The 22496-nt window shown below is 41.7% G+C and overlaps 1 protein-coding gene across 3 annotated transcripts in view; it reads left to right on the top strand.

Annotated features, from left to right (window-relative positions):
- The window catches only part of astn1 (astrotactin 1), a 482098-nt gene that overhangs the window by 312741 nt on the left and 146861 nt on the right, over window positions 1-22496 (top strand). For all 3 annotated transcript variants that reach the window (XM_085377645.1, XM_085377646.1, XM_085377647.1), the window contains exon 17: window positions 216-404. In XM_085377645.1, the coding sequence (XP_085233771.1) occupies window positions 216-404 (189 nt within the window). The remainder of the gene's footprint in view (window positions 1-215; window positions 405-22496) is intronic.

A 22496-nucleotide genomic window follows, 5' to 3' on the forward strand; every position in this document is an offset into this window, starting at 1 on the left:
AAAACAAACTCAAGGTCGAATACAAATACTTACAATATAATAAACTGAAAAAACTACCCAGTATATATGTTATGTCCTCTGAGAATATGCAGGATTTTCATTAAGGAAGCTTATCAAGATGACTATTAAGGATTGAGCAGAAGATGTGCTGTAGCGTAGCAAATATGACATCCCTGTTTCTTTGTTCTTTTGTAACATCTACGTATTTTTTCCAGCCTTCAGCTCCGCAATTCATTCTCTGGATGGAGCCACACAGCGGAGCGACTTTGTCTCCATCCTCAGGGAGTTTGGGAACCACTACGTGCAGGAGGCAGTGTATGGCTTCCAGGAGTCCTGTACCATCTGGTACCCCAACAAACAGGTACAGAGGCAGCTGTGGTTGGAGTACCAGGACATAAGCAAAGGTATGGATACACACTCACACACTGTTGTTGTCATATCAAATGATAGTTTTAAATAAAGACAAAAACGCTGGAACACTGGTAAATTTCTGAATTGTCACTTTCACAAAATACATCGAAACGTGTGTATGTGTGTGTGCATATGTGGGTGCCTGTGGGGGGTGGACAGGATGATTATGTTACAAATTTAGAAGTGTAGAACCCTTGATCTTCTTTCAGCTGCACATTAAATGCTTGCCAGGAGAAACACTTGAGCCTCACATGGGACCTCTTCTAACAAAGCCTCAGCTTCTTTGTTGGTCGTAACTGGTTGTAGAGAACTGTAAGTCTTCCAGGAAGGCAGTCTTTTTTTATCCTTCTTCATCTTCTCACACCGTTTTATGGAAATGCCCCTTCAGTATTGTTTAGGTTTGTCTTTAACAGGATTTGAATTGCCACATTTTTTCCTATAAACCATGCAAACACAGAAATAAGAGCATGGCATTAGGACTTGGCTACAATCTTTGATATTTTTGTTCAACAAACATATTGAGAGCAGGCTGAGGCAACATGCTAAATACAGGCATAAAAACAAAGAAACCTGGCACATGGTTAGGAGCAGGCAGTGCAGGATCATTAGCTGAGTACAATCAGGAAGGGTTGGAACATTTCAGGAGACAGGACTAAGGGGAAAAAGTGTGTTGGAAAGTGGACGTGACAAGTTCTGAAACAGAGTGAATGCATGGAAACTGAATGCTGAATGAATTACTGACTGGGGCAAAACAACTGTTAGAAACCAACAGCCAGTTTTAGACTCTACTGATAGACTGTAGCTTCATTTTTAGTATTTTTCACACTTTTTAAAACAACACAACATGCACATCTATTCAAATCAATTCACTTTTATTTATACAGCGGCAAATCACAACAACAGTCGCTTCAAGGTGCTTTATATTGTAAGGTAGACCCTACAATAACACATGCAGAGAAAAACCCAACAATCATATGACCCCCTGTGAGCAAGCACTTTGGCAACAGTGGGAATGAAAAACTCCCTTTTAACAGGAAGAAACCTCCGGCAGAACCAGGCTCAGGGAGGGGCGGGGCCATCTGCCTAGTGCTCCAATGGGGTGATATGGTACTACAAGGTCATTAAGATAAGATTGGGCCTGATTATTTAAGACCTTGTATGTGAGGAGCAGGATTTTGAATTCAATTCAAATCTCATGGCAAATATTACACTAAAATTTATAGTTAAATACATTTTTATTTAACTATATCTTATTATATTTTGGATATTTAGTTTACTGAAACTAGACTAAAACTCAAAAAATGCAAATTATGACTAAAGCTAAATCAATATTTGCTGCCAAATTGAACAGGAAGGGACAAAATCACGGGAAAGCTTCTAGTACTTGTATAATTACCAGTTTCCAGGCTTTGTCTTCTGTCTTATGTGCAGAGGGAGAAGATTCATCCATGCAGATTAGAGCTTTGTGCTTTTTTGCCCACAATTGTAAAGGAGTGAAATACAGACTGAGGTGTGGCTTTGCACTATAAGCAGCATTGTTCTATCACATGTGATTTCTTCCCTCTCCAGAGGCACTTACAGCGCTGCTACTTTACGGTCTAACAATCAGCGAATGACATATGCTAGCATTTTGGTTTTATTACTCAAAATGCTAGCATATGTCAGCCACCCATCTCTTTGTTGCACATGCTTGTTTTTCAGTAAGTCGCTGCAGACATAACTGATAGTCCGTCTCGCCTTACCATTTCACCCCAGTGGCTTCAAACTGTCTGCAGTCATTTCCTCTGTTTGATCCAACCACTTTTCTTCCTTTCCCTTGTTTTGTCCAAGGACGCCCCCGCTGCGCTTCACCGTTCACGCCCAGTTACCTGTGCGCTGATAGATGGCATCAAATAACTGGGTTTTTCTGCCATCAGGAAAAGAGGATTACTCTTCATTTTCTAACAGTTTCTGACAGGCCAGTTGCCGACGCTGCTAAATGACTCGTGTAGTCCGTGTTATTTTTTCACGACGATTGATTATCGTCAGATTTATGCTTACGCGTGAATACATAGCAGATATTGACAACCTTTAAATAATGTATTGTATTAATTAATGTTAAAATTCTTGATATTTATAACAGAGTAACAATAAATATTTTAAATAGCAACATTCCCCAGTAGTAGTTTTCATTTCTAATTATGATTTGCTTTTCTTTAAAAGTGCTACCGCTGCATCTGTGGTCATGAGCTGCCATGTTGAAACAACATAAAACCATCTGATTTAGTCCATGTGGGAATGAAAATCCAATTGTCTGAACTCGTGCAAAATCCACCCAGAATCTATTATTCCTGTCAAATGGGAGCACAATGATTGTGCTGTGCTGTGAAGTACTGAAATGATTCAATCTAAGAGGGCTAACAGTTTTGGTCTGGCCCGGGACCATCTGCTTCCAGGAAAAGAAATTGATTTCATTGGCAAAAAACTTGAAATCAGAGTCATCTTTCTTAATCTCTTCCTGACTTCTTGGAAACGTCCTGGCCTTTTGGAGGGGAGTAATGAGCTCACAGGAGAGTTTGATGATCCATGTCCTCACCCCTTGCTCCAAATACAAGATATGCCCAATTCAGTTTGGTGGATCATTTTCTGCATCCTGGCTACTTGCATTTGAGCTGCTTCTACGTTATTTTTAGATGGTGAAACATGAAATCAGTTACGACATAATTTAAAGAAAAAAATTGCTGTTGTTTTTCTCACTACATGAAATGAAATTCGGCTTCAGATAATGGACTTCTAAGGGTAGAAACAGTTTTCCGAGTGTGCAGCGGTCCTCTCATCTATGCGTCGGTGTAGCTCCGAGCTCTTCTTCTTTATAAACTGCATATGCAGTTTATGCTCTGATTGTATAATATCATCATTATAATATCATTTTTATGCAAAAAAATAAAAAATCTCATTTTTCCCACTTAATGAAATACTGCTGTTTGAAATATAAGGGGAAACTTTTGAGTTTGTACTCAAAACAGCCTCTCCTTCTGTGTGGATTATGAGTACAAATTTAATAAAAAAAAGAACTTTATTTTAAGGACATTTGGAGACGACAGTGCATCAGCTGTGAATTATAGCTCAGCAGACTGGAGCTCAGAGGGTTAAAGAACCACATAGTGTACCAGGGTGTGTAAAGTTAATTGAAGACTTACGCCAGTTGTTTCTTATGACCCAGGAACCTGAAAAGAACACACATTGACAGAAATGTACACACACACACATTGCGATACTGTCACTGCTGTATCTGTTATGTTTGTGAAGACGCTGCCATAGCTCATTAACCATGGTCAGTCGCTGTGTGCGCCTCCATGTGTTTGGCCATGATGCCTTGTCTGGGTGATTAATGGCGCTTTCTTGCCTGCACTAGGTTGTGATCGGAGTTTCCTATTGTCAGACACATGACCTCAATTACCACACGAGAGATCAGACATGAACAGCATCGTGCTCCCTTCATGTTACAAACATTTATTTCAGTGACAACATGTGTTGAGTTAGGAGCCTTTAAAGTTTCTGTTTTCTCCACCTCTCCAGAGTTGGCAGGTTGGTGTCCTTTAGGCAGCGCTAACACTTGCACAGGCCAAGCTAACGGCTAGTGAGCGAGCAAAGCTTAGTAGCTGAGAATCCAAATAAGAGGTGGTGGAAACCAACACCCGTTGTGTGTCTCCCCTCTGTTTTTCTTTCTAGTTTGTTGTTGCTGTTTGAAGACTTTGACTTTGGTTTCCCACAAAATAAAGCTTTGTTTTCAGTTTATTGTTGTCAGGCTGGCGTTTGGGTGCTATTCTGTCTACCCTGGACATTCTAGCATGTTAGCATTTCTGTGTTTTACTTCTGTGTCTAAAATCCACCAGTGCAGGTTTAAGAGATACTTTTTGGTGCTTGTGACCTACAATCTCATGTAGTATGACATAGAATTGTCACTAGACGATCAATATCATTCACTTGAGATATCAGGGCCTAAATGTTGTGGCTGATCACAGGTTATGTTATAAATTTGAGGATAAATGCAGCAGATGTAAAAAGTTTGAAATCTTAACCACATATTTTCTATTTTGTTGCAAAATTTGGTTCGGACTTTAAACTTTATGACTAATAGAGGAAGTTCTAGACCAGTCTCCCAAGCTTATATGCTTCCATACTAATGAGGAAAATCGTTACCTATTGTGTGGCTTGCTCAGAAAATATTTCAAGAACTCCTTTTAAACACTCCTGAAATTAGGACAGTACCGCAGCTGTCTAAGCACAGAGTGGATGTGAATATGATTAGCCTTATTTAGTTTGCCTCGTGTCTCATTCACTGAGTGACCTGTTACATGGAAAATATGTGGGGACTAGTTTGCTCGAAAACAGCTTCAAAATAATTAGATGCTTTGGAGTTCTGTCAAAACACTCCAGCAGCAATTAAAAACGGAATACGCTTCAAAACCACCTAAAGGTGACATTATAGAGCTTGTTAAATTGTTAAATGTCAGATCAAATTGAAAATATTGAATACCAGAGGTGTGGACTCGAGTCACATGACTTGGACTCGAGTCAGACTCGAGTCATTAATTTTATGACTTTAGACTTGACTTGAAAAAATGTTCTAAGACTTGTGACTTGACTTGGACTTTTACACCAATGACTTGGGACTTGAATTGGACTTGAACCGGTTTACTTGAAAAGACTTGATATTTCACCCCAAATATAAAATTTAACATGCATATTATATAGAGATTGAAAATGTGACGTCATTCACGGGTAGAACCGCAAAGGATTCTGGGAACTCGTGGCAAGCGGTACTAGCGCACGCAGGCTTTCAATTAAAATCAGTCACACAGCGATAAAAAGAAACACAAAAATGTCAAGAAGCTGTTGTATTATTAACTGCAATAGCCGGTCGCATGACAGCCACGGGAAGCCGACGGGTAAAGAGATCGGTTGTTATCGGATTACGTCGTTGAAGAGAAATTGTTCAAGCCATGTTTCCGAAGTAACAAAGAGGCGACGGATGGTCTGGATTGCAGCCATTCAAAGACCAATTATAACGTCCCAGAACACTCCAGCTCACAGGTTAGTCTGCTCCAAGCATTTACACAAAGGTCAGTCTGCTGTTGTAGTTAATGCGTCATTTTTCTTAACATAATTGGTGATATAGGTTACAAGCAAGTCTGGCGCTGAACAGAAATTGTCGCGCTATGCTCCTTTGTTTATTGTGCATAAATAGTGAATTGTCCTGACACAATATTGCGTTTCGCTTCTGTTATTATGGTACATTGACAAAAACACATACTTTTATTCACAGGATAAAACAGGTTTTTTGTATCACTAATTGCCCAGTACGATTACAGCATACAGTATTATTGTCACTGCTACATTTCTGTGATGCTACCAGAAATTATTTCCACTACTAATTAATTACCGTTGAGCTCAAAGGTCCTATTAATAAACGGTTAACGAATGTGTATTTATGAAGACGATTTGTGAGACTGGTAAACTTATGATACGTACGATGGTCTTTACTTTCTACACGGTGCATTTCAAGGTCCTGCACCCATCCGTCGGTAAACTGTACCTGGGCTTGTTGCAGTGACCGGAAGTTACTAAACTTCATGAGTGTATGCACTCACTCCAAGAACCGTATGATTATAAATATGCATATAAATATGCTAAGATGAGATAGCTGACTTCATCTAACTAGCAAATGTTTTCCAGGCTACGTTGGTGATACAGTTTTTTTTAATGTGTATGATATTTTTGTCATGCGATTTTAAAGCCGGTCCTACAACCGCATCCAAGAATAACATGCAGCTTATCTCAGAACTGTCGGTGAAAATTATTCTTGGAGCTAGGTTTAATTGAGCTGCATTTTAAAGAGGTGCAATTTCACAATTTGTGTATATTTTCTAAGTTCACTATTTTGTCATGTGTTGAGAAAAACACAGATTTTAAAATTACATGGTCTAATATTTACATTTAGCATAACTGCAACATTATTTTTTCGTTTGTTTTTTTTAAAGACTCGAAAGGACTTGAAATTCAAAGTTTCAGACTTGTGACTTGACTCGGACTTTTACACCAGTGACTTGAGACTCGACTCTGACTTGCCTGACATTACTTGAGACTTGACTTGAGACTTGAGGATAAAGACTTGAGACTTACTTGAGACTTGCAAAACAATGACTTGGTCCCACCTCTGTTGAATACTGACAGGAATTTCAGATGCCAGTGAAGGTGTACCTGCAGTAAACACACAGTGAGAAGTGCTGCACGAGATTAAATGTCTTTGCTATTGTTTTCACCATCAATCTTTTCTCTATCTTCTTTGCCTCCGACTAGTGTTCTCCACCTTTCCCCTCACTTTCTCTCTCAACTAAATCACTACGACCTCAACCGCAGCCCCCCTTCTCCGCCAAATCAGGTGTTGGGTTTTTACCATCCTCCTCGGTGCAGTGTCGTGTGCTGGTATGTGTAAGTGTGATCACCCTGCCAGGAGCCAGGTAAAAATAGGTGCCTTATTTATTCTATTAGGACCTGTCATTTTAACAAAGAAGCAGCCAGGAAAGTCTGGCTCCAGGGCAGGAAGGAGGAGGGGGAGGAGAGTGGTGAGGAAGAGTAGAAAAGACATGGAAGAAATTATTCAGAACTGGCTCTCACCTCTGTGACCCCCTCTCCACCCGCACACAGCACACACACCTTAGATTAGCACCACCTGCCCTGTTTAGTTACCACCTAGAAATTATGCAACCCTCGCTGATTCCTGGCACTTTCCTTGTCTATATATACTTTTAATCTTCTGGATCTTAGAATTTGTGCATCAGTATATAAGCAGTGTTGATTTTTACTGCATAAACGTGTCAAATTAAAGCTGTGCTTAAACACATATCCTTCTAAAAACACTAAAAAGAAGTGGGTGGTCTTTCTGTGCTATGTGCTATGCATTACACCTACAGGAGATGCTTTGCCTTTGAAACCGCTGCCACGAAGCTCCCAGCACACGGTGTTTGTGTTGATTGATTTGTATGTGTGTGTGTGTGTGTGTTGTTGACTTTTACGCACTATGCACCTCAGCACTCAGTGAACCCGCTCTGTGACCTTATGTAGTCTGCCACTTCATGGCTGAGTTGCTGTGGTCCCTGAAATCTTCCACTTTGCAGGAATGCTACTTCCAGTTGTGTAATATATGGGAGGAAGGAAACTTAATGAACTTGCTCATGTTGCAACACTACAGTCGATTTCAGCATGCTCTTCAGATTGACCCCGTCTTGCACAAATAGCAGGGTGCGTGATGGGGCTTTTGTCCATAAATGTATGCTGCAAAAGTGCAAAATTACAGACCAGCTTACATAAATGAAAGGATGAGCTCGATGTAGCGGATGTATAAAGAGGGACATTAATGGAAATTGAAATAGGTGCCTAATAATTCATTCAGCAGGCTCAAACCAATCATCTTAAATTATAATTTTTTAAGTGAACAACAACAAAAATAGCTGGATTTGCAAATTATTCCTTTTGGTGCCTTTTTTAAATTTCTCAATTTTCTTCTGATTTTATCCCAGAAGTTGTTGTTCCCCTTCATTATCCCTCCTGCACTGCCTGAGTTTGTGTTTTCGGTCAGAATTACAGCCTTCAGTTTCATCTGCAGTGGGCGGGGCAAATTCAGGGATCTAGAACCTGATCTGTTAATACAGTGTTTACATATATCTGCAATCTCTGCAGTTTCTAAGAGGTTTGTAACATGGGCATTGCATTAATTACAGAAAATGCATATCAGTTTAGCTTTTTACTGATAGCTGCTTTACAGCAGATAATTTTATCAGTGCTAGAATAGCATCAATATTAAGAAGACATCGATTAGGGCAGGTGCATCACACAGCAGCACTGTATTAGCAGATATAGCACATTTATCAACATGTGTGTAGCGTGCTACGTTGTTTACCAACTCGTCTTAAAGTGCTCATACTGTTCCCATGTCAAGATGAAAATCACACACAGAAAGCAAATGTGTTGCAGAGAACTGTCACACAGCGAGTCAGCCCAAGGCTTTACAGACGTCTATAAATATTCTACATGTTCAGCTCTGGGGCTAGGTCTCCAAAGGTTGGTTAGAGTCATGCGTTTTTTGTCAAGGCTGCTCTAATATTTTGGTCCTGGTATCTTATAGTGAACTCACAAAAAAATGCCATAAACAGATTTTTAAAGGATGTTCTCTGCAGATACTTTCCTCAACATGTTTGCCTTTAGATATTGGTAACCCAAAAAAACACTTTTCCCCCTCCACAGCATTATCAGATCAACACTGAAAAAGCTGACATTGCTCCTCCAGTGTGAGTGTTTTTTGCAGCAGTAATATTCCCTTTATGTGCATCTTCAGAACAGATGACCCCTGGAACAGTGAGTCATTTGTGTAGGTTTGTGAGAAAACATAACATGTATTTTTTTCTGCAATAAATTGCTATTTTACTCGATCTTAAAGACGATGGAAGCATTAACCCATCGTTAATATTCAGCAGAGAAATGTAATTCTGCTATCACTGTAATTACCACTTTTGTCAGATGTAAGTACATGAACTATATGTGTCATTTTATAGCAGAAAGCTGACGAGCGGTGATGGAAGCATCACAGCCAGCTGTAATGAACAAGGAGTTTACATTTAAACTTTAACACTCTAACGTTAAGCGTTGACTTTTTTCCTCTGACAACAAATGACACTTTGAGACAACTGGTCGGGAGAATCTGGGCAGTGGGACACCTACAAGAGAAAAAAACTCAAATATATGATCTGCTGTCCTCGGAGTTGGTGCTGACCTCTTTGAGGACTCGTTCAAGATTCTGCTCAGACGCTCTCCTACCTGACTTGTGAGCCAAGTAAACCATTTGCCTTTGATGCACCGTCACACGTGTCGACCCCTTGCTCACATTCCTCTTTTAAAACAGTTTGCTCCATCTGAAAATCAAAGGAAGTCTTTAAAAATAAAATTATTCACTGAATGCAATATTTTCTGTAGATAATAACATTAATATCTTAGTTGGACCTAAAACAACTTTTATAACATTGCTTTAGTGTGCATGCAAATTGTAGAGCGTCTGTAACTGACCCTTCAGGCTAGATTAAGCTTCATATTTTTGTATCATCTGATACGTAGTTTTTCATAGCAGGCAATGCAGCGCGAACACTGACAAGATACCTGTGATTACAGTTTACTGCTCATCGTTTATTGTGATGCTGTTGTGTTCGTTTGGATTCACCGTGCTCAGCTGCACAGTTTAAATAATGAGCTGCAATCTTACATCAGCCGTTTGCAGTGTACTTGTTCTTTCTGCACTGAATGTTTTATGACACTTATTAATAGATATTCTCTGTAAATAAACTAGTGAAAATAATATAACATTTAGTGGTGACAAATCGATGTAATACCACCCGATGCAGAGTTGGCAATACATACCGGTAAAGCTTTGTTGTGTCATGTAGATATAGAAAGCGGCGTGATTTACAATGTGAAACTGCAATAAGTCTAAAATACTGTCAAAGTGCAGCTTTCTGGTAGGGATGTTTTGTTCAGGGATGCTCAGAAACATTTCTTAGTCTCAGCTCAATATATGTGTGACCTCTTTTTGCTCTCCTGCCAACCTACTAGTTATGAGAGACAGGTAAGGTCAGGGAGTGACAGTAAAGCATGATGCCAGTCCGGCCTTTAGAGGAATAAAAAAAGAAGAGCGGGAAGGGCAGAGGAGAAGGTGAAAGAGGTGAGGAGAAACTCGGAGTCATTAGACGAAAAAGACAAACGGTCGAGCCTTATGAAGAAATGAAGCGCTCCCATAAACGTGCTTGGAGAGTCTTAAAAATGTAAAGAAAAGATGACAGGAGAGGAAGGTGAGAGGAGGCGATTATAAAGAGCCAAGAATGGGTTTGACAGAGGAGATGCAGCGGAGAGGAGGTGAACACTGTCGCAGCTGTGATACAGAGGCAGCAGATTGGAGGAGGTGTGGGTGGAGGTGTTGGAGGAGATGTCGCCTGCCTCTCTGAGGAGGGGGTGATAAATGTCTCCTGCTTGTTCAGTCACCAGGCGATTACAGACAGCCGTGGAGCAGATGTCTGCTAACTCCTTCCTGTGAGTGTGCGCTCACGTGCGTGTTTTCCAATGCAGCTGTTTTCACTCGTGTCAAAGGGTTTCTTTCTGTCTGTGCGCATTTGTTTATGCACGCACGTCTTAAAGCACGTGTGTGGGTTTCTGCAAATGTGAGCCACAGTGTGTGTGTGTGTTAGAGAGAGTGTGTGATTCAGCAGCAGAAGGAAAAGTGTCATCCGACTCGTCCAGTCTATCGAAGTGAAACTGCTCCTGCAACTAAAGTTGAAGTCGAAGATGAGAAACAGATTGTCCGGCTCCTCCGCCACAAAATTGGTTGATTTCAAGCTTTGTCAGCACAGTTGCAGACAACTCACCTCACCAGAAAACACAGAGCCCAGCAGATATCAGTTTACGTACAACAGGATTACCATAGGATTATCTGAAAATAAAGACAAAGAAACATGCTACTGGCACAGAGAGGTCACTAATCAAATTGCAGATACTCTCAGACATGATGAGGAGTAACCCTGCTGGGGCGAGAAAATGTTAAAAAGCAAAGGAGGTAAAAGTAAGCTGTCTTTATCTGCACTCAAAAGAATTTTGCACCCAAAACGGTGAGAGTAAAGAAAAATTCCCAGACCAGTTGTGATTGGTCACTGGCAGTCGCAGTACAATACAAAACTTATCCGTACCACAAGATAATACCGTACATCAATAGCAGGAAGATAGCATTCAGAATAATAATCCAAGGAACTCTGCTAAGAAGGAGAACAAGCAGCAGGATTTCTTTCCAAGTCACATTGTGAGATCTGCAGGTGAAGATTTTCAATCATGGATTTCCAGTAAGATGCTCACACAGAAACATGGATGCATACACAGCCACACACTCAAATAAGAAGGGTAGGCAGCCTTAAATCTGCTGTTTATGAGACAGCTGTGAGACATTTTCTTTGCTCAGCAAAGTGCTCATTTAAGACAGGTTTATTTCATCGAAAGTGGAAGCCTAAAGGATATCATAGGGAATGAATAGTCTGTCTGACTCAGCTTAGGGTTTGATAACTCTGGGCATTTTCAGCTTTGAAAGACAGGATTGGGTGGATAGGGGTGTTGTTACTTATGACAGGGTCAGAAATGCAGTTTTCATACCTCTTTCTACATGTATTCTACATTCTAGACTTGAGGCAAAACTGTCAGCTCTAACATATACATTAGTCCACATACAGTGCCTAATATTATCTTAATCAGGGTACAAATATAGCACTTTGTTCAGGATAAAGCTGTGAACATCATGTAGGTAGGATAATTGGTGTTCATTAATGTTCTGTGAACACAGCAGGCCTTTTACGCCTGAGGCAAACCTGGAGACTAGCTAAAAGCTAAAGCCAGCAAATCCTGTGTGAAGGCAAACAGTTGCCCGTTCTTGCAGCAGAGCAAATATGGTTGGGAGCCATCAGTTTGCACTGTTTAAATGCAGTGACATTTGTGCTGAAAAGGCCAAAAAAGGAGGGGGAAAGTGCAGGGTTTGGGTGAGGTCCTGCGTGCTACTGTATATTCCACAGAGAGGGTTAGAAAAGGGAATTGAAGAAATTTGTAAAACCGGGTCAATGTTAGGTAATCCTGTATTTACTGCTGTGTGTACCTTATTGAAACATCATCGATTACTGATGTAAGTCACAAATATCAAACATGCGAAGAAAGAAAGTTCGGGCACAACCGAACAACTCTGAAGAATTCAGATGAGCCTTGAGCTCCAAATCATTCATAATTGGCGATGAGTTGGGCAGTAGATGTCCCACTGCCCAATCAGGCTAAGCAGTTAATGTCACGGTTTGAAAAAAAAAACCTGATGTTTGTGGTACTTTTTTAAAGCACATCTTGTGGATTAATGTAAATATTTAGACTTGAACCTGAAGAATGTAGTTTTGTCTCATGAAATCAGTTTTGTTTTTACTATTTTGTTGAATTTTAAGGTTAAAGCTTTAGGAGAGGATTGGAGTTAAAGTTACATAACAGTGACTTACAATTTAGACGGGTCTTACTATTGCAATGGCACATGCATCACAGGACAAATGCCAGCAGCTGTACCTAAGCAGTGATATTTAAAATGCTTTCCACTGTCCGCAATCCATTAACCTTTACCCTATAGTTTACAATATGTTCAGTCCACGGTAGAACGCTTGAAATGTTCACCTTATAGTCAAAAGATCCTCAGTTCAAGTGTGGAATGAGACCCAGGCTCATACTGCTAAAGCTCGTCAGTCTCTCTGAAACGAGCAGCGTTGAATCTTTGTCCCTGTGATTGTCACATTAAATTTCACAAAAACTCAAATGAGTGAATAAGAAAAAGTGAAAAGCATATTTGTAGTATTAGCAGCATACAAGGAGCCGTGCACGCGCACTTTTTCTTCAGCTCAAACAAACCACCCTTTGAAAGCCTCGCGTCCCTTCACCTTCAGCTCCTGTCTGAAATGCACTGCTCAGTGCAGGCAGCAAGCAACTTGTGATCCATTATGTATCGTGGCCCTCCCGGTGTTATTCAGTATTTTCTAATCATGTCGTACATGATCTGTTTCAGTCTAGCCACTCGAACATCCACTCTTCTCCACAGAAATTTAATTCCGCTCTCAGCTAGTCAAGGTCGTCCCACAGATGAAATTTAAACATTTTATTCTCCTTTGTGGGAACGCACAGAGGAGGCGAGAGGAGTGGAGGAGCAGCCAGCCTGGCATCATCACCGTTCTCCATTCATCACTCTCTCTCTCTCTTTTTCCTGGTTTTTCTTATCACCACACAAAGCACAGCTGGTCCCATCTACGTGGTTTTCCTTTTCCAAGGAGTCAACCTTTTGCTATTTCTTGTTTTATTTTTCTCTCTCTCCGTCTTTAGAGTATAGTTTACAGCTCTGTTTCCACCTTTACTTTCTCTTCTCTCCATTGCTTTCCGATGAGTCGTGATCAGTGTAGTCTTAGTACATTTTTGAGGGTGGAGCACTGAACTTCCCATGACACAGCTATTTAGAGAATATAGTCATTGTTCTTTGAAGCATTGCTAGATTAGCAGTGATGTAATCCAAGAAGATATATTGTGTAGTACATTCTGTAATAACCTATACTGTGTGGGCCTTTGATATGTTGTACTGTATTAGAATATACAGGGCTGGTCTACAGTGATTTGTTTGTGTGAAGTGAGGAACTGAGCTGGGTGGAGATGAGGAACACAGTTACCGTCACAGTAGGAGTTTTATTTTATCCCCCAAAAAGTTGTAAAGATCCAAATATCACCAAAACAGTTTTACCAAAAAATGAGATGGTAGTTCTGGGCCCTCAGAAAAGGTGAAATAAACAGAAATTAACTCCAGTTTTGTGCCAAAACTCTGGCTCAAGCCCACAGGGGGGAGCAAACACTAACACATTACACACAAACCAAACAAGCAGTTGGTTTAAAAGATACACACAGACAATTAACACCTCAATACCCACATGAAGAACCAGAGGAAATAAACATCTTATGTAAAGTTATATAGCTGCAGTTATTTTTGGTTCATTAGACCTGGGTGGAGTTAAAGTTTTGAAAGTTGTGAGATGCCACCGAACTCAAAGTACAAGCCTGACGGAGAGAGATGTCAATCACTGTGCGTCTGGCACCCGCAGAACGCTCAGAGGAGGTGTGAAGGCCAGTTCTTCGTTTAAGCGTCTCTGTTGCCGCCTGGGCCGGTTTGAGCTCGATTTTGTCATTTGGCACAAACGCAATGGTCCACGTGGACCTCTTGGGCAGATAATAATAATGGATTGGATTTATATAGCGCTTTTCAAGGCACCCAAAGCGCTTTACAATGCCACTATTCATTCACTCTCACATTCATACACTGGTGGAGGCAAGCTACGGTTGTAGCCACAGTTGCCCTGGGGCAGACTGACAGAAGCGAGGCTGCCATATCGCACCATCGGCCCCTCTGGCCAACACCAGTAGGCAGTAGGGTAAAGTGTCTTGCCCAAGGACACAACGACCAGGACAGAGAGCCCGGGGATCGAACCGGCGACCTTCCGGTTACAGATACGCTTCCCAACCCCCTGAGCCACGGTCGCCCCATCAGATGTCTACACGTGGTCCAAAATTTAGACTCTAAATGGCAGCTGATCCACAATGACGATTATAGAACAGTGTATTTGGATAACCTTGAAGTTTGAATGAAGGTATGGGATTCTTTTTTTGTACCAATATGTCTTTTGCTGCTGTTAATGTTTTAATGATGCATTTAATTAAAGAAATATTCTCAATAACATAAACAATGAAACAAGTGGCCAAATGCTTAGATATCAGGAATCTCAGAAAAAAATGAAACTTTGTTGCCAGTTATATGAATATACAGTCATCTAGTCACAAAAGCAGTAAATAATATATTGATTTAGTGAGATGTTGCAGTAAGTACTTATTTAGGATCCCTGCTCAGCAGAAGACCTTGCCTGCTTTTTATGTGAAGAAGCTTGAGTGAGTGATCAGTCACACTGTTTTTATGATTGACGTTGTAGCCTGAGGAGTGAAGAACCATACACAGTCATGGTACACTATTCTACTGAAGCATATAATACACAACTAAAGGACAAAATGTTACAAGAAAAAAACTAATAAAGCAGGAAAACTACAAACATATCAACTAATCTCAACTCAGCTGTCAGCTGTACTAAAGTGAGTCAGGATGTACTTCTATAACGGCATTGTGTAAACGAAAGTTTTTGAAGCTGTGTTTACAGCAAGGCCATTGTCTTTCCAGCTCTGTTCTGATATCCACCAACTCACCTAACTCACAAAAAACATTCCACTTATATGACATAAAAATGTATTAAATACTAATACATATATATATATAAAACACCCAGCACGCCCCTGCGGGCGGTTTATCCTTCAAGCTCGGGTCCTCTGGGAGCTTGAGGGTCCTGCAGTATCTTAGCTGTTCCCAGGACTGCGCTCTTCTGGACAGAGATCTCCGATGTTATTCCCGGGATCTGCTGGAGCCACTCGCCTAGCTTGGGAGTCACCGCACCTAGTGCTCCAATTACCACGGGGACCACCGTTACCTTCACCCTCCACATCCTCTCGAGCTCTTCTCTGAGCCCTTGGTATTTCTCCAGCTTCTCGTGTTCCTTCTTCCTGATATTGCTGTCATTCGGAACCGCTACATCGATCACTACGGCCGTCTTCTTCTGTTTGTCTACCACCACTATGTCCGGTTGGTTAGCCACCACCATTTTGTCCGTCTGTATCTGGAAGTCCCACAGGATCTTAGCTCGGTCATTCTCCACCACCCTTGGGGGCATCTCCCATTTTGACCTCGGGACTTCCAGGTTATACTCGGCACAGATGTTCCTGTACACTATGCCGGCCACTTGGTTATGGCGTTCCATGTATGCCTTGCCTGCTAGCATCTTGCACCCTGCTGTTATGTGCTGGATTGTCTCTGGGGCATCTTTACACAGCCTGCACCTGGGGTCTTGCCTGGTGTGATAGACCCCAGCCTCTATGGATCTTGTGCTCAGAGCTTGTTCTTGTGCTGCCATGATTAGCCACCCCCTCTATCTGTCGGTGGTACATACCGTGCAGGGGCCTGTCCTTCCATGATGGTTCCTCGTCTCCCTCCTCTTTCTTGGGTTTCTGCTGCCTGAGGTATTCACTGAGCACTCGGTCAGTTGGGGCCATCTTCCCAATGTATTCTTGGATGTTCGTTGTCTCATCCTGGACTGTGGTGCTGACACTCACCAGTCCCCGGCCCCCTTCCTTCCGCTTAGCGTACAGCCTCAGGGTGCTGGACTTGGGGTGAAACCCTCCATGCATGGTAAGGAGCTTTCTTGTCTTTATGTCAGTGGCTTCTATCTCCTCCTTTGGCCAGTCTATTACCCCAGCAGGGTACCTGATCACGGGCAGGGCGTACGTGTTGATGGCCCGGATCTTGTTCTTACCATTCAGCTGACTCCTCAGGACTTGCCTGACCCTCTGCAGGTACTTGGTGGTTGCAGCTTTTCTAGCGGCCTCTTCATGGTTCCCATTCGCCTGCGGGATCCCCAGGTACTTGTAACTGTCCTCTATGTCTGCAATGTTGCCTTCTGGTAGTTCAATCCCCTCAGTTCTGACTACCTTCCCTCTCTTTGTTACCATCCGACTACACTTCTCCAGTCCAAACGACATTCCAATGTCATTGCTGTATAGCCTGGTAGTGTGGATCAGTGAATCGATGTCTCGTTCACTCTTGGCATACAGCTTGATGTCATCCATGTACAGGAGGTGGCTGACAACTGCTCCGTTCCGTAGTCGGTATCCGTAGCCAGTCTTGTTAATGATCTCACTGAGGGGGTTCAGGCCTATGCAGAACAGCAGTGGGGACAGAGCATCTCCTTGGTAGATCCCGCACTTGATGGTGACTTGTGCTATGGGCTTGGAGTTGGCCTCTAGTGTTGTGCGCCACATCCCCATTAAGTTCCTGATGAAGGCTCTTAGGGTCCCATTGATCTTGTACAATTCTAGGCATTCCAGTATCCAGCTGTGGGGCATTGAGTCATAGGCCTTCTTGTAATCAATCCAGGCAGTGCACAGGTTGGTCAGTCTGGTCTTGCAGTCTCGGCTGACTGTTCTGTCTAGCAGTAGCTGGTGTTTTGCGCCTCTGGTATTCTTGCCAATTCCTTTCTGTGTCCCGCTCATGTATTGACCCATGTGCCTGTTCATCTTAGCCGATATGATGCCTGACAGGCGCTTCCACGTGGTGCTGAGGCAGGTTATTGGTCGGTAGTTGGAGGGGACTGGTCCCTTCTTGGGGTCCTTGGGGATCAGGACCGTCCGACCTTCGGTTAGCCATTCCGGGTGTCTCTCGTTAACTAGCAGCTGGTTCATTTGTGCTGCCAGACGCTCGTGGAGTGCAGTCAGCTTCTTTAGCCAGTAGGCGTGAACCATGTCGGGCCCTGGTGCTGTCCAACTCTTCATACTGGAGACCCTTTCTTGGATATCTGCGCTTACCTTCAGGGTCATACGTCACATGAAGACCAAAATAGTTCCAAACGCCAGATCTGAATGAGGGTGCGGGACGTTCAATTTGCCATGTTGCAATGAGCTTAGCTTCTGTCTCACTAGCTTGCCCTGCGCTCAGTGAATCTGCGTTCGACTACTCCGCCTAGGCTGCACTGTCGAGCGCAGATCCACTGAGCGCTCAGCACAGACAGCATCGTCAGAAGGAAAGTTGATCAAATAAATTAAAAATTTTGTATTGTTCGATACACATGCGTACCGAACCGAAAGCACTGTATCGAACGGTTCAATATCCACACGAGTATCGTTGCACCCCTAATATATATATATATATATATATATATATATATATATGTCCTGTTTAAAAGATAGTGTTTTAATATGGAATACATTTATTTTGAAAATCTTAAATGCTGTTATGTGTTGAATGTAGTTTGACATTACATTTCCGTCCGTGTTTCCATTACTCTACATGATCGCTTGAGTTTTAGGCTAAATGCTTCCAGACATTACAAACGTGTCTGTAACTCTGACTGAGAGTTCTTCACTGAGCAGGTGCTCGCTGTCACACAGCTGCTTCCCCCCGTGGGCCGCGCTGCCTCTGCCCTGACAAACTAATTAAAGAGAAACTGTCGTAAACGTAGCCTTTCACTCACTGGTATAAAGCCGTTTCAGTGACGGAGCAGAGAAAGTGCAATCTGCACCCACGCCTAGATATTGAAATTTTTAACATTCCTGCACTTTGACGCCGCGCACCATGAAATTAAATACAGAATGAAACTTTGGTGGGAGATGGAGAAGGTTGGGACAGAACAACAGTTACACTGTCCGACAACTAATCCTATAACATGAGCCAACCCGATTTTTTCAACCGCACGCTTCTTCCTGTATAAATGAGCCATTTGTCCTGCCTCTCTGCTGCTGTGAAAACCAACTGCAGTATTTATGACTTCTTTCGTCATTTTTAAACCACCCCGTTCTGTTTCCGTCGTCGTCTCTCAGTTCTTCTATTTACAGTAGAAAGGTCTGCGTTCCTCTAATGAGCAGAGGGAAAAATAAATCAATGGTGTTTTCTCTGTTTTATTGATCCCATCACAGCTGGAAGCTGATCATTGGAACCTGATAGCAGTTCATTGAATCTGCTTCTTTCAAACAAAAACAAAACCCCTTCTTTGTTAAATCATCTGCTGTGTTGTTGTTTTTTCGCAGAACATTTCAGAATATTGAAACGTGTACTTTTAGACAGATATTGATCACAGAATTGGCATTTGCTATTATTATCTTTAATTCCACAGTGGATTTGTACAGACTGACAAATTGCAAGAGATTATTGGTCTCAGCCTTCTTCTTTTCATTAACTTGGGATTAGGCAAACCCTTTCTTGTACTGTGCTGGGTAGTATGTTTGTGTGTGTGTGTTTTTATAATAGGGTGTGTGTATATGTGTGCTTTGAAGGCATTTCCCCAAATTACAATGTCTAGCTGGTGTATTATTTAAAGAGGATGTGTGACAGAAATATCAGCTCCATAGGGAGACAGAAACCAGGAAGCTAAAGATATCAAGGGGAGTTGGAGACACATCTCTAAAGTCAGCTGGGACGTCTTAGTGGCAAACCCACGACCGTCCCCAGCTTTATAATCTCCTGCTGCAAGTCCATTTTAATTTCCGATTCAAGCTCATAATCGATCGGCGTGTGTTCTCATGCTGCTATTTGTATCTTTCAGCGTGAGATTTGTGTGCGCTCGTGTGTGCGTATGTACGTGTGGGTGTGTTTGCAAATGTAGTATTGTTTTTCTTTTAGTTGCCACTGTAATGGTACTGCCTTATAAAAAGTCAACTAAACATACTCATATAAGAGATACGGGGTTCTAAGGTAATTGTAACTTTTAACAGGATAATAATATTAAGATTCGATGAGAAGCTTCCTTGTACTCACTGGAATGGTCAATCTGTAAGCAGTATGGTTTTCTCACATCATGGGAGCTAATATTAGCAAACTCTAGACCAGTGTCTCCCAACCTTTTGGAGCCACCGCACATATTTCACATTAGAAAAATCACACTACCAAACAAAAATACCACAAAAGGCATACTGATCATTTTCCCCGCGCACAAGGTATGGCGGATTTCGGCTCGGTTTGTCCCCAACACACCTTTTTTGCTTTCTTCTGACTGCTACTCATGCTAGGGCCTTTATCTGGCTCCAGATTTTCTCCAGGACACAGATCAGATTGAATACTTTTTAAAAAATATATATTTATCGATTGCTATTTCACGCTGCGCTGTCTCACTCGCAGCATGACTATATAATTTCTTCTTCGTCTTCTCCTGTTTTACTGGCAGTTAGCATACATTTAACTGGAGCAAGACGTTGTACTGCCCTCTAGTGGAAGAGAATGTAATTGTTCTGTCCGTTACTCCGGTACCAATCAGGTGAATCTTCCACGGCACACCTATGTGCGGCGACACAGTGGTTGGGAAACACTGCTCTAGACAGGCAGGCTTTTCTCTAAGAGCTACTGCTAAGCTATAGTTTATTTTATTTTTATTTTATTCCTTGTTAGGTGGTCAGCACTCAGCAATCTGGTGGTTGTTTTAGATGTGTATTGTAGGTTGTATCCTATGCTCTCTCTTTGTGGGTTTCCTCTGCAGTCCAAAGATATGCAATTGACTGCAGGTGTTAATGTGAGTTTGACTGGTTGCTTCTCTGTGTCACCCCTCTAATAGGCTGGCAAGCTGTCCAGGCTGTCCCTGCCTTTGGCCCTATGACAGCTGGGATAGGCTCCAGCCCCAAGAAACCCTGGATTATATAAGTACAAAAAAAATGGATGGAATCATTTCAGTGCCTTAGCTCCTTTTGTCCAATGCCTCTGGTTTGATAATGAGACGTAATAATGTGAAAATGAGATTTAAACAACAATTTGCATCTTGGGTTTCCACATTACCTTCCTGCTAACATTCACTTTATTAAATCTCAGAGTCACTTTTCATCCAGGTTTCCTGCAAATTTCTCTTTCCTGTATCTCTGTGCCCAACATCTAAGCTGTGACAATAAAAATGGATGACTGACTGTGACTCCAGATTAACTTAAAAGTTCATAAATATATTATAACTGTGTTTCCACAAAACATGCCAAGTGACAAATTACTAGCAAGTGGATTTTACAAAGCAAACAGGCAGATAGTGTAAAACTGTGACACTATTTTCCTTTCATTTTCACTCCAAACAAGAGATGAACTGCAAAAGAAGGCGAGAGATGGAGCTGTTTCATAAACAGTAATGAAGCAGTGATGTTTTCTTGTGCAGTGCATTCTCCAAAACGGCCAACATTTTTCTCTTCTGCTATAAACGTTTCATGAATATAATACAGACACATAAAAGTAGGACGTCTCATGACGTCTCAGACCAGCATTCTCTGCTGTTACCTGTCAGGTGAGGCTTTCTGTATCAAGATATGGAAAAACATGACCTTACCTCGAGCAATATGAAAATCTTAACAAACAGCCTTCAGCTACAAATACGAATAAATCACACAGAACACATGAAAGCCCTTCATATTATGCTCATAAATGTGAAGAAATGGAAGCACATCAGAAAACAGGGCTTCCCAAACACTGCCATATAAAGATTTCTATGGTAGACAAACATGACGCAAATGCATCTGTGTATCTCTCACTGAGCAGCATTTTTCAAAGAACTCCTGCAAGTGTTTATGCTGCAAATTTAAAATGTTTCAACACCACAACAAGCTACGCGAAATTGCCACATAATGGAAAACCATTTTTTCACAGGGATATTGACAGCTGCAGGAGCACTTTGAATTAATCTGTTAAAATGTTGATGCTTTTACTGCAGCCTCCAGTTCATCAACACACACCTGATCTGCGCATAGCATGAAGCTGTGGATAACCTGCTTTAGTATTCTGGGTTCTTTTCCTTCCAAGCATGCAGCATGTATGATGACTTGACCTGCTGTTCAGCTCATTATTGATTTTATGCTTTAAACCTGGCAGTGATTAGACAGAACACCTCACATAGGTGCTGAAATGCGGACAAATTGGCAACAGGAATTAATTAGAATGTGCTCCACGTGGTGCTTGTGGATCAGAGGAATTGCTTAGCAGATAGGTAACAGGAGACGCTCTCTTCTGTCTGGTTTGAAATCTGTGGACTGGGTGTGTGTAAACATGACTGTTAAATGTGTTTGAACAAGGTGATTAACCAATGGAGCTGGAAGTTCTTGTTCTTGGAAGCACCCAGTAGACAATATACCTCATACAACTGAAGAAGCCTTTCTTGAGCAAATTCATCAGCCGTCGCACTTCAGATGTATTACATCATTTCACAGCCTTTCAGCCTATTTTGCATAATATAATTAGATTTCTGCAGTCCTTTTCATAATCAGCATACTTGGTGTGTTTCATATTCGAATATACTGCCAAGTCAGGGCTCTGTGCATGCTTTCTTGCCATGCAGCACGTCTAGTCTGGCAGTTTGCTTAAACTCCAATCTGTCATCCTATTTCAACCCAGCTGAAGAATATAATCAGAGGGTCTCGTTAAGCGTCGAACCCGAGACCCCGCAGTCGATTGTTTTCAGTTTCTTTTAACGTCTGCAGAGGTAGTTTCGTTATTGGACCTCAGGTCACTTCAAGTAATCTAAGGCTTTGATCAAATATAGTGATTGCCATTGTTTTTTAAGCACATCCTGAAATTGCAGACCGTTTCTATGATTTGCAGACATTGTTTGCATTCCCCATTTAAGAGGAGTTCACGTACAGCGAGGGTGACTTGGTTTTGTGTTTCTGAAACTTTTTAGGTGATTATGTGTAGGTGTGGCAAAGGATGGTGGGCGAAGGAAAAAAAATTAATTAGCTTGTTTTCTATAGAACCGTAATTTGTGTGGAGGCGGTACACTGTGTGAGTTCAAAAGAAAAGCTGGACTGTGTGGTCATTAAACGCGATCGTGATCTGCTACTGCAATCCCTAATGATCATCTTTT

This window comes from Diplotaxodon limnothrissa, linkage group LG18 (assembly GCF_057381915.1).
Source record: "Diplotaxodon limnothrissa isolate DT_005_m linkage group LG18, D_limnothrissa_male_GT1.1, whole genome shotgun sequence".
NCBI classification, from domain to species: domain Eukaryota; kingdom Metazoa; phylum Chordata; class Actinopteri; order Cichliformes; family Cichlidae; genus Diplotaxodon; species Diplotaxodon limnothrissa.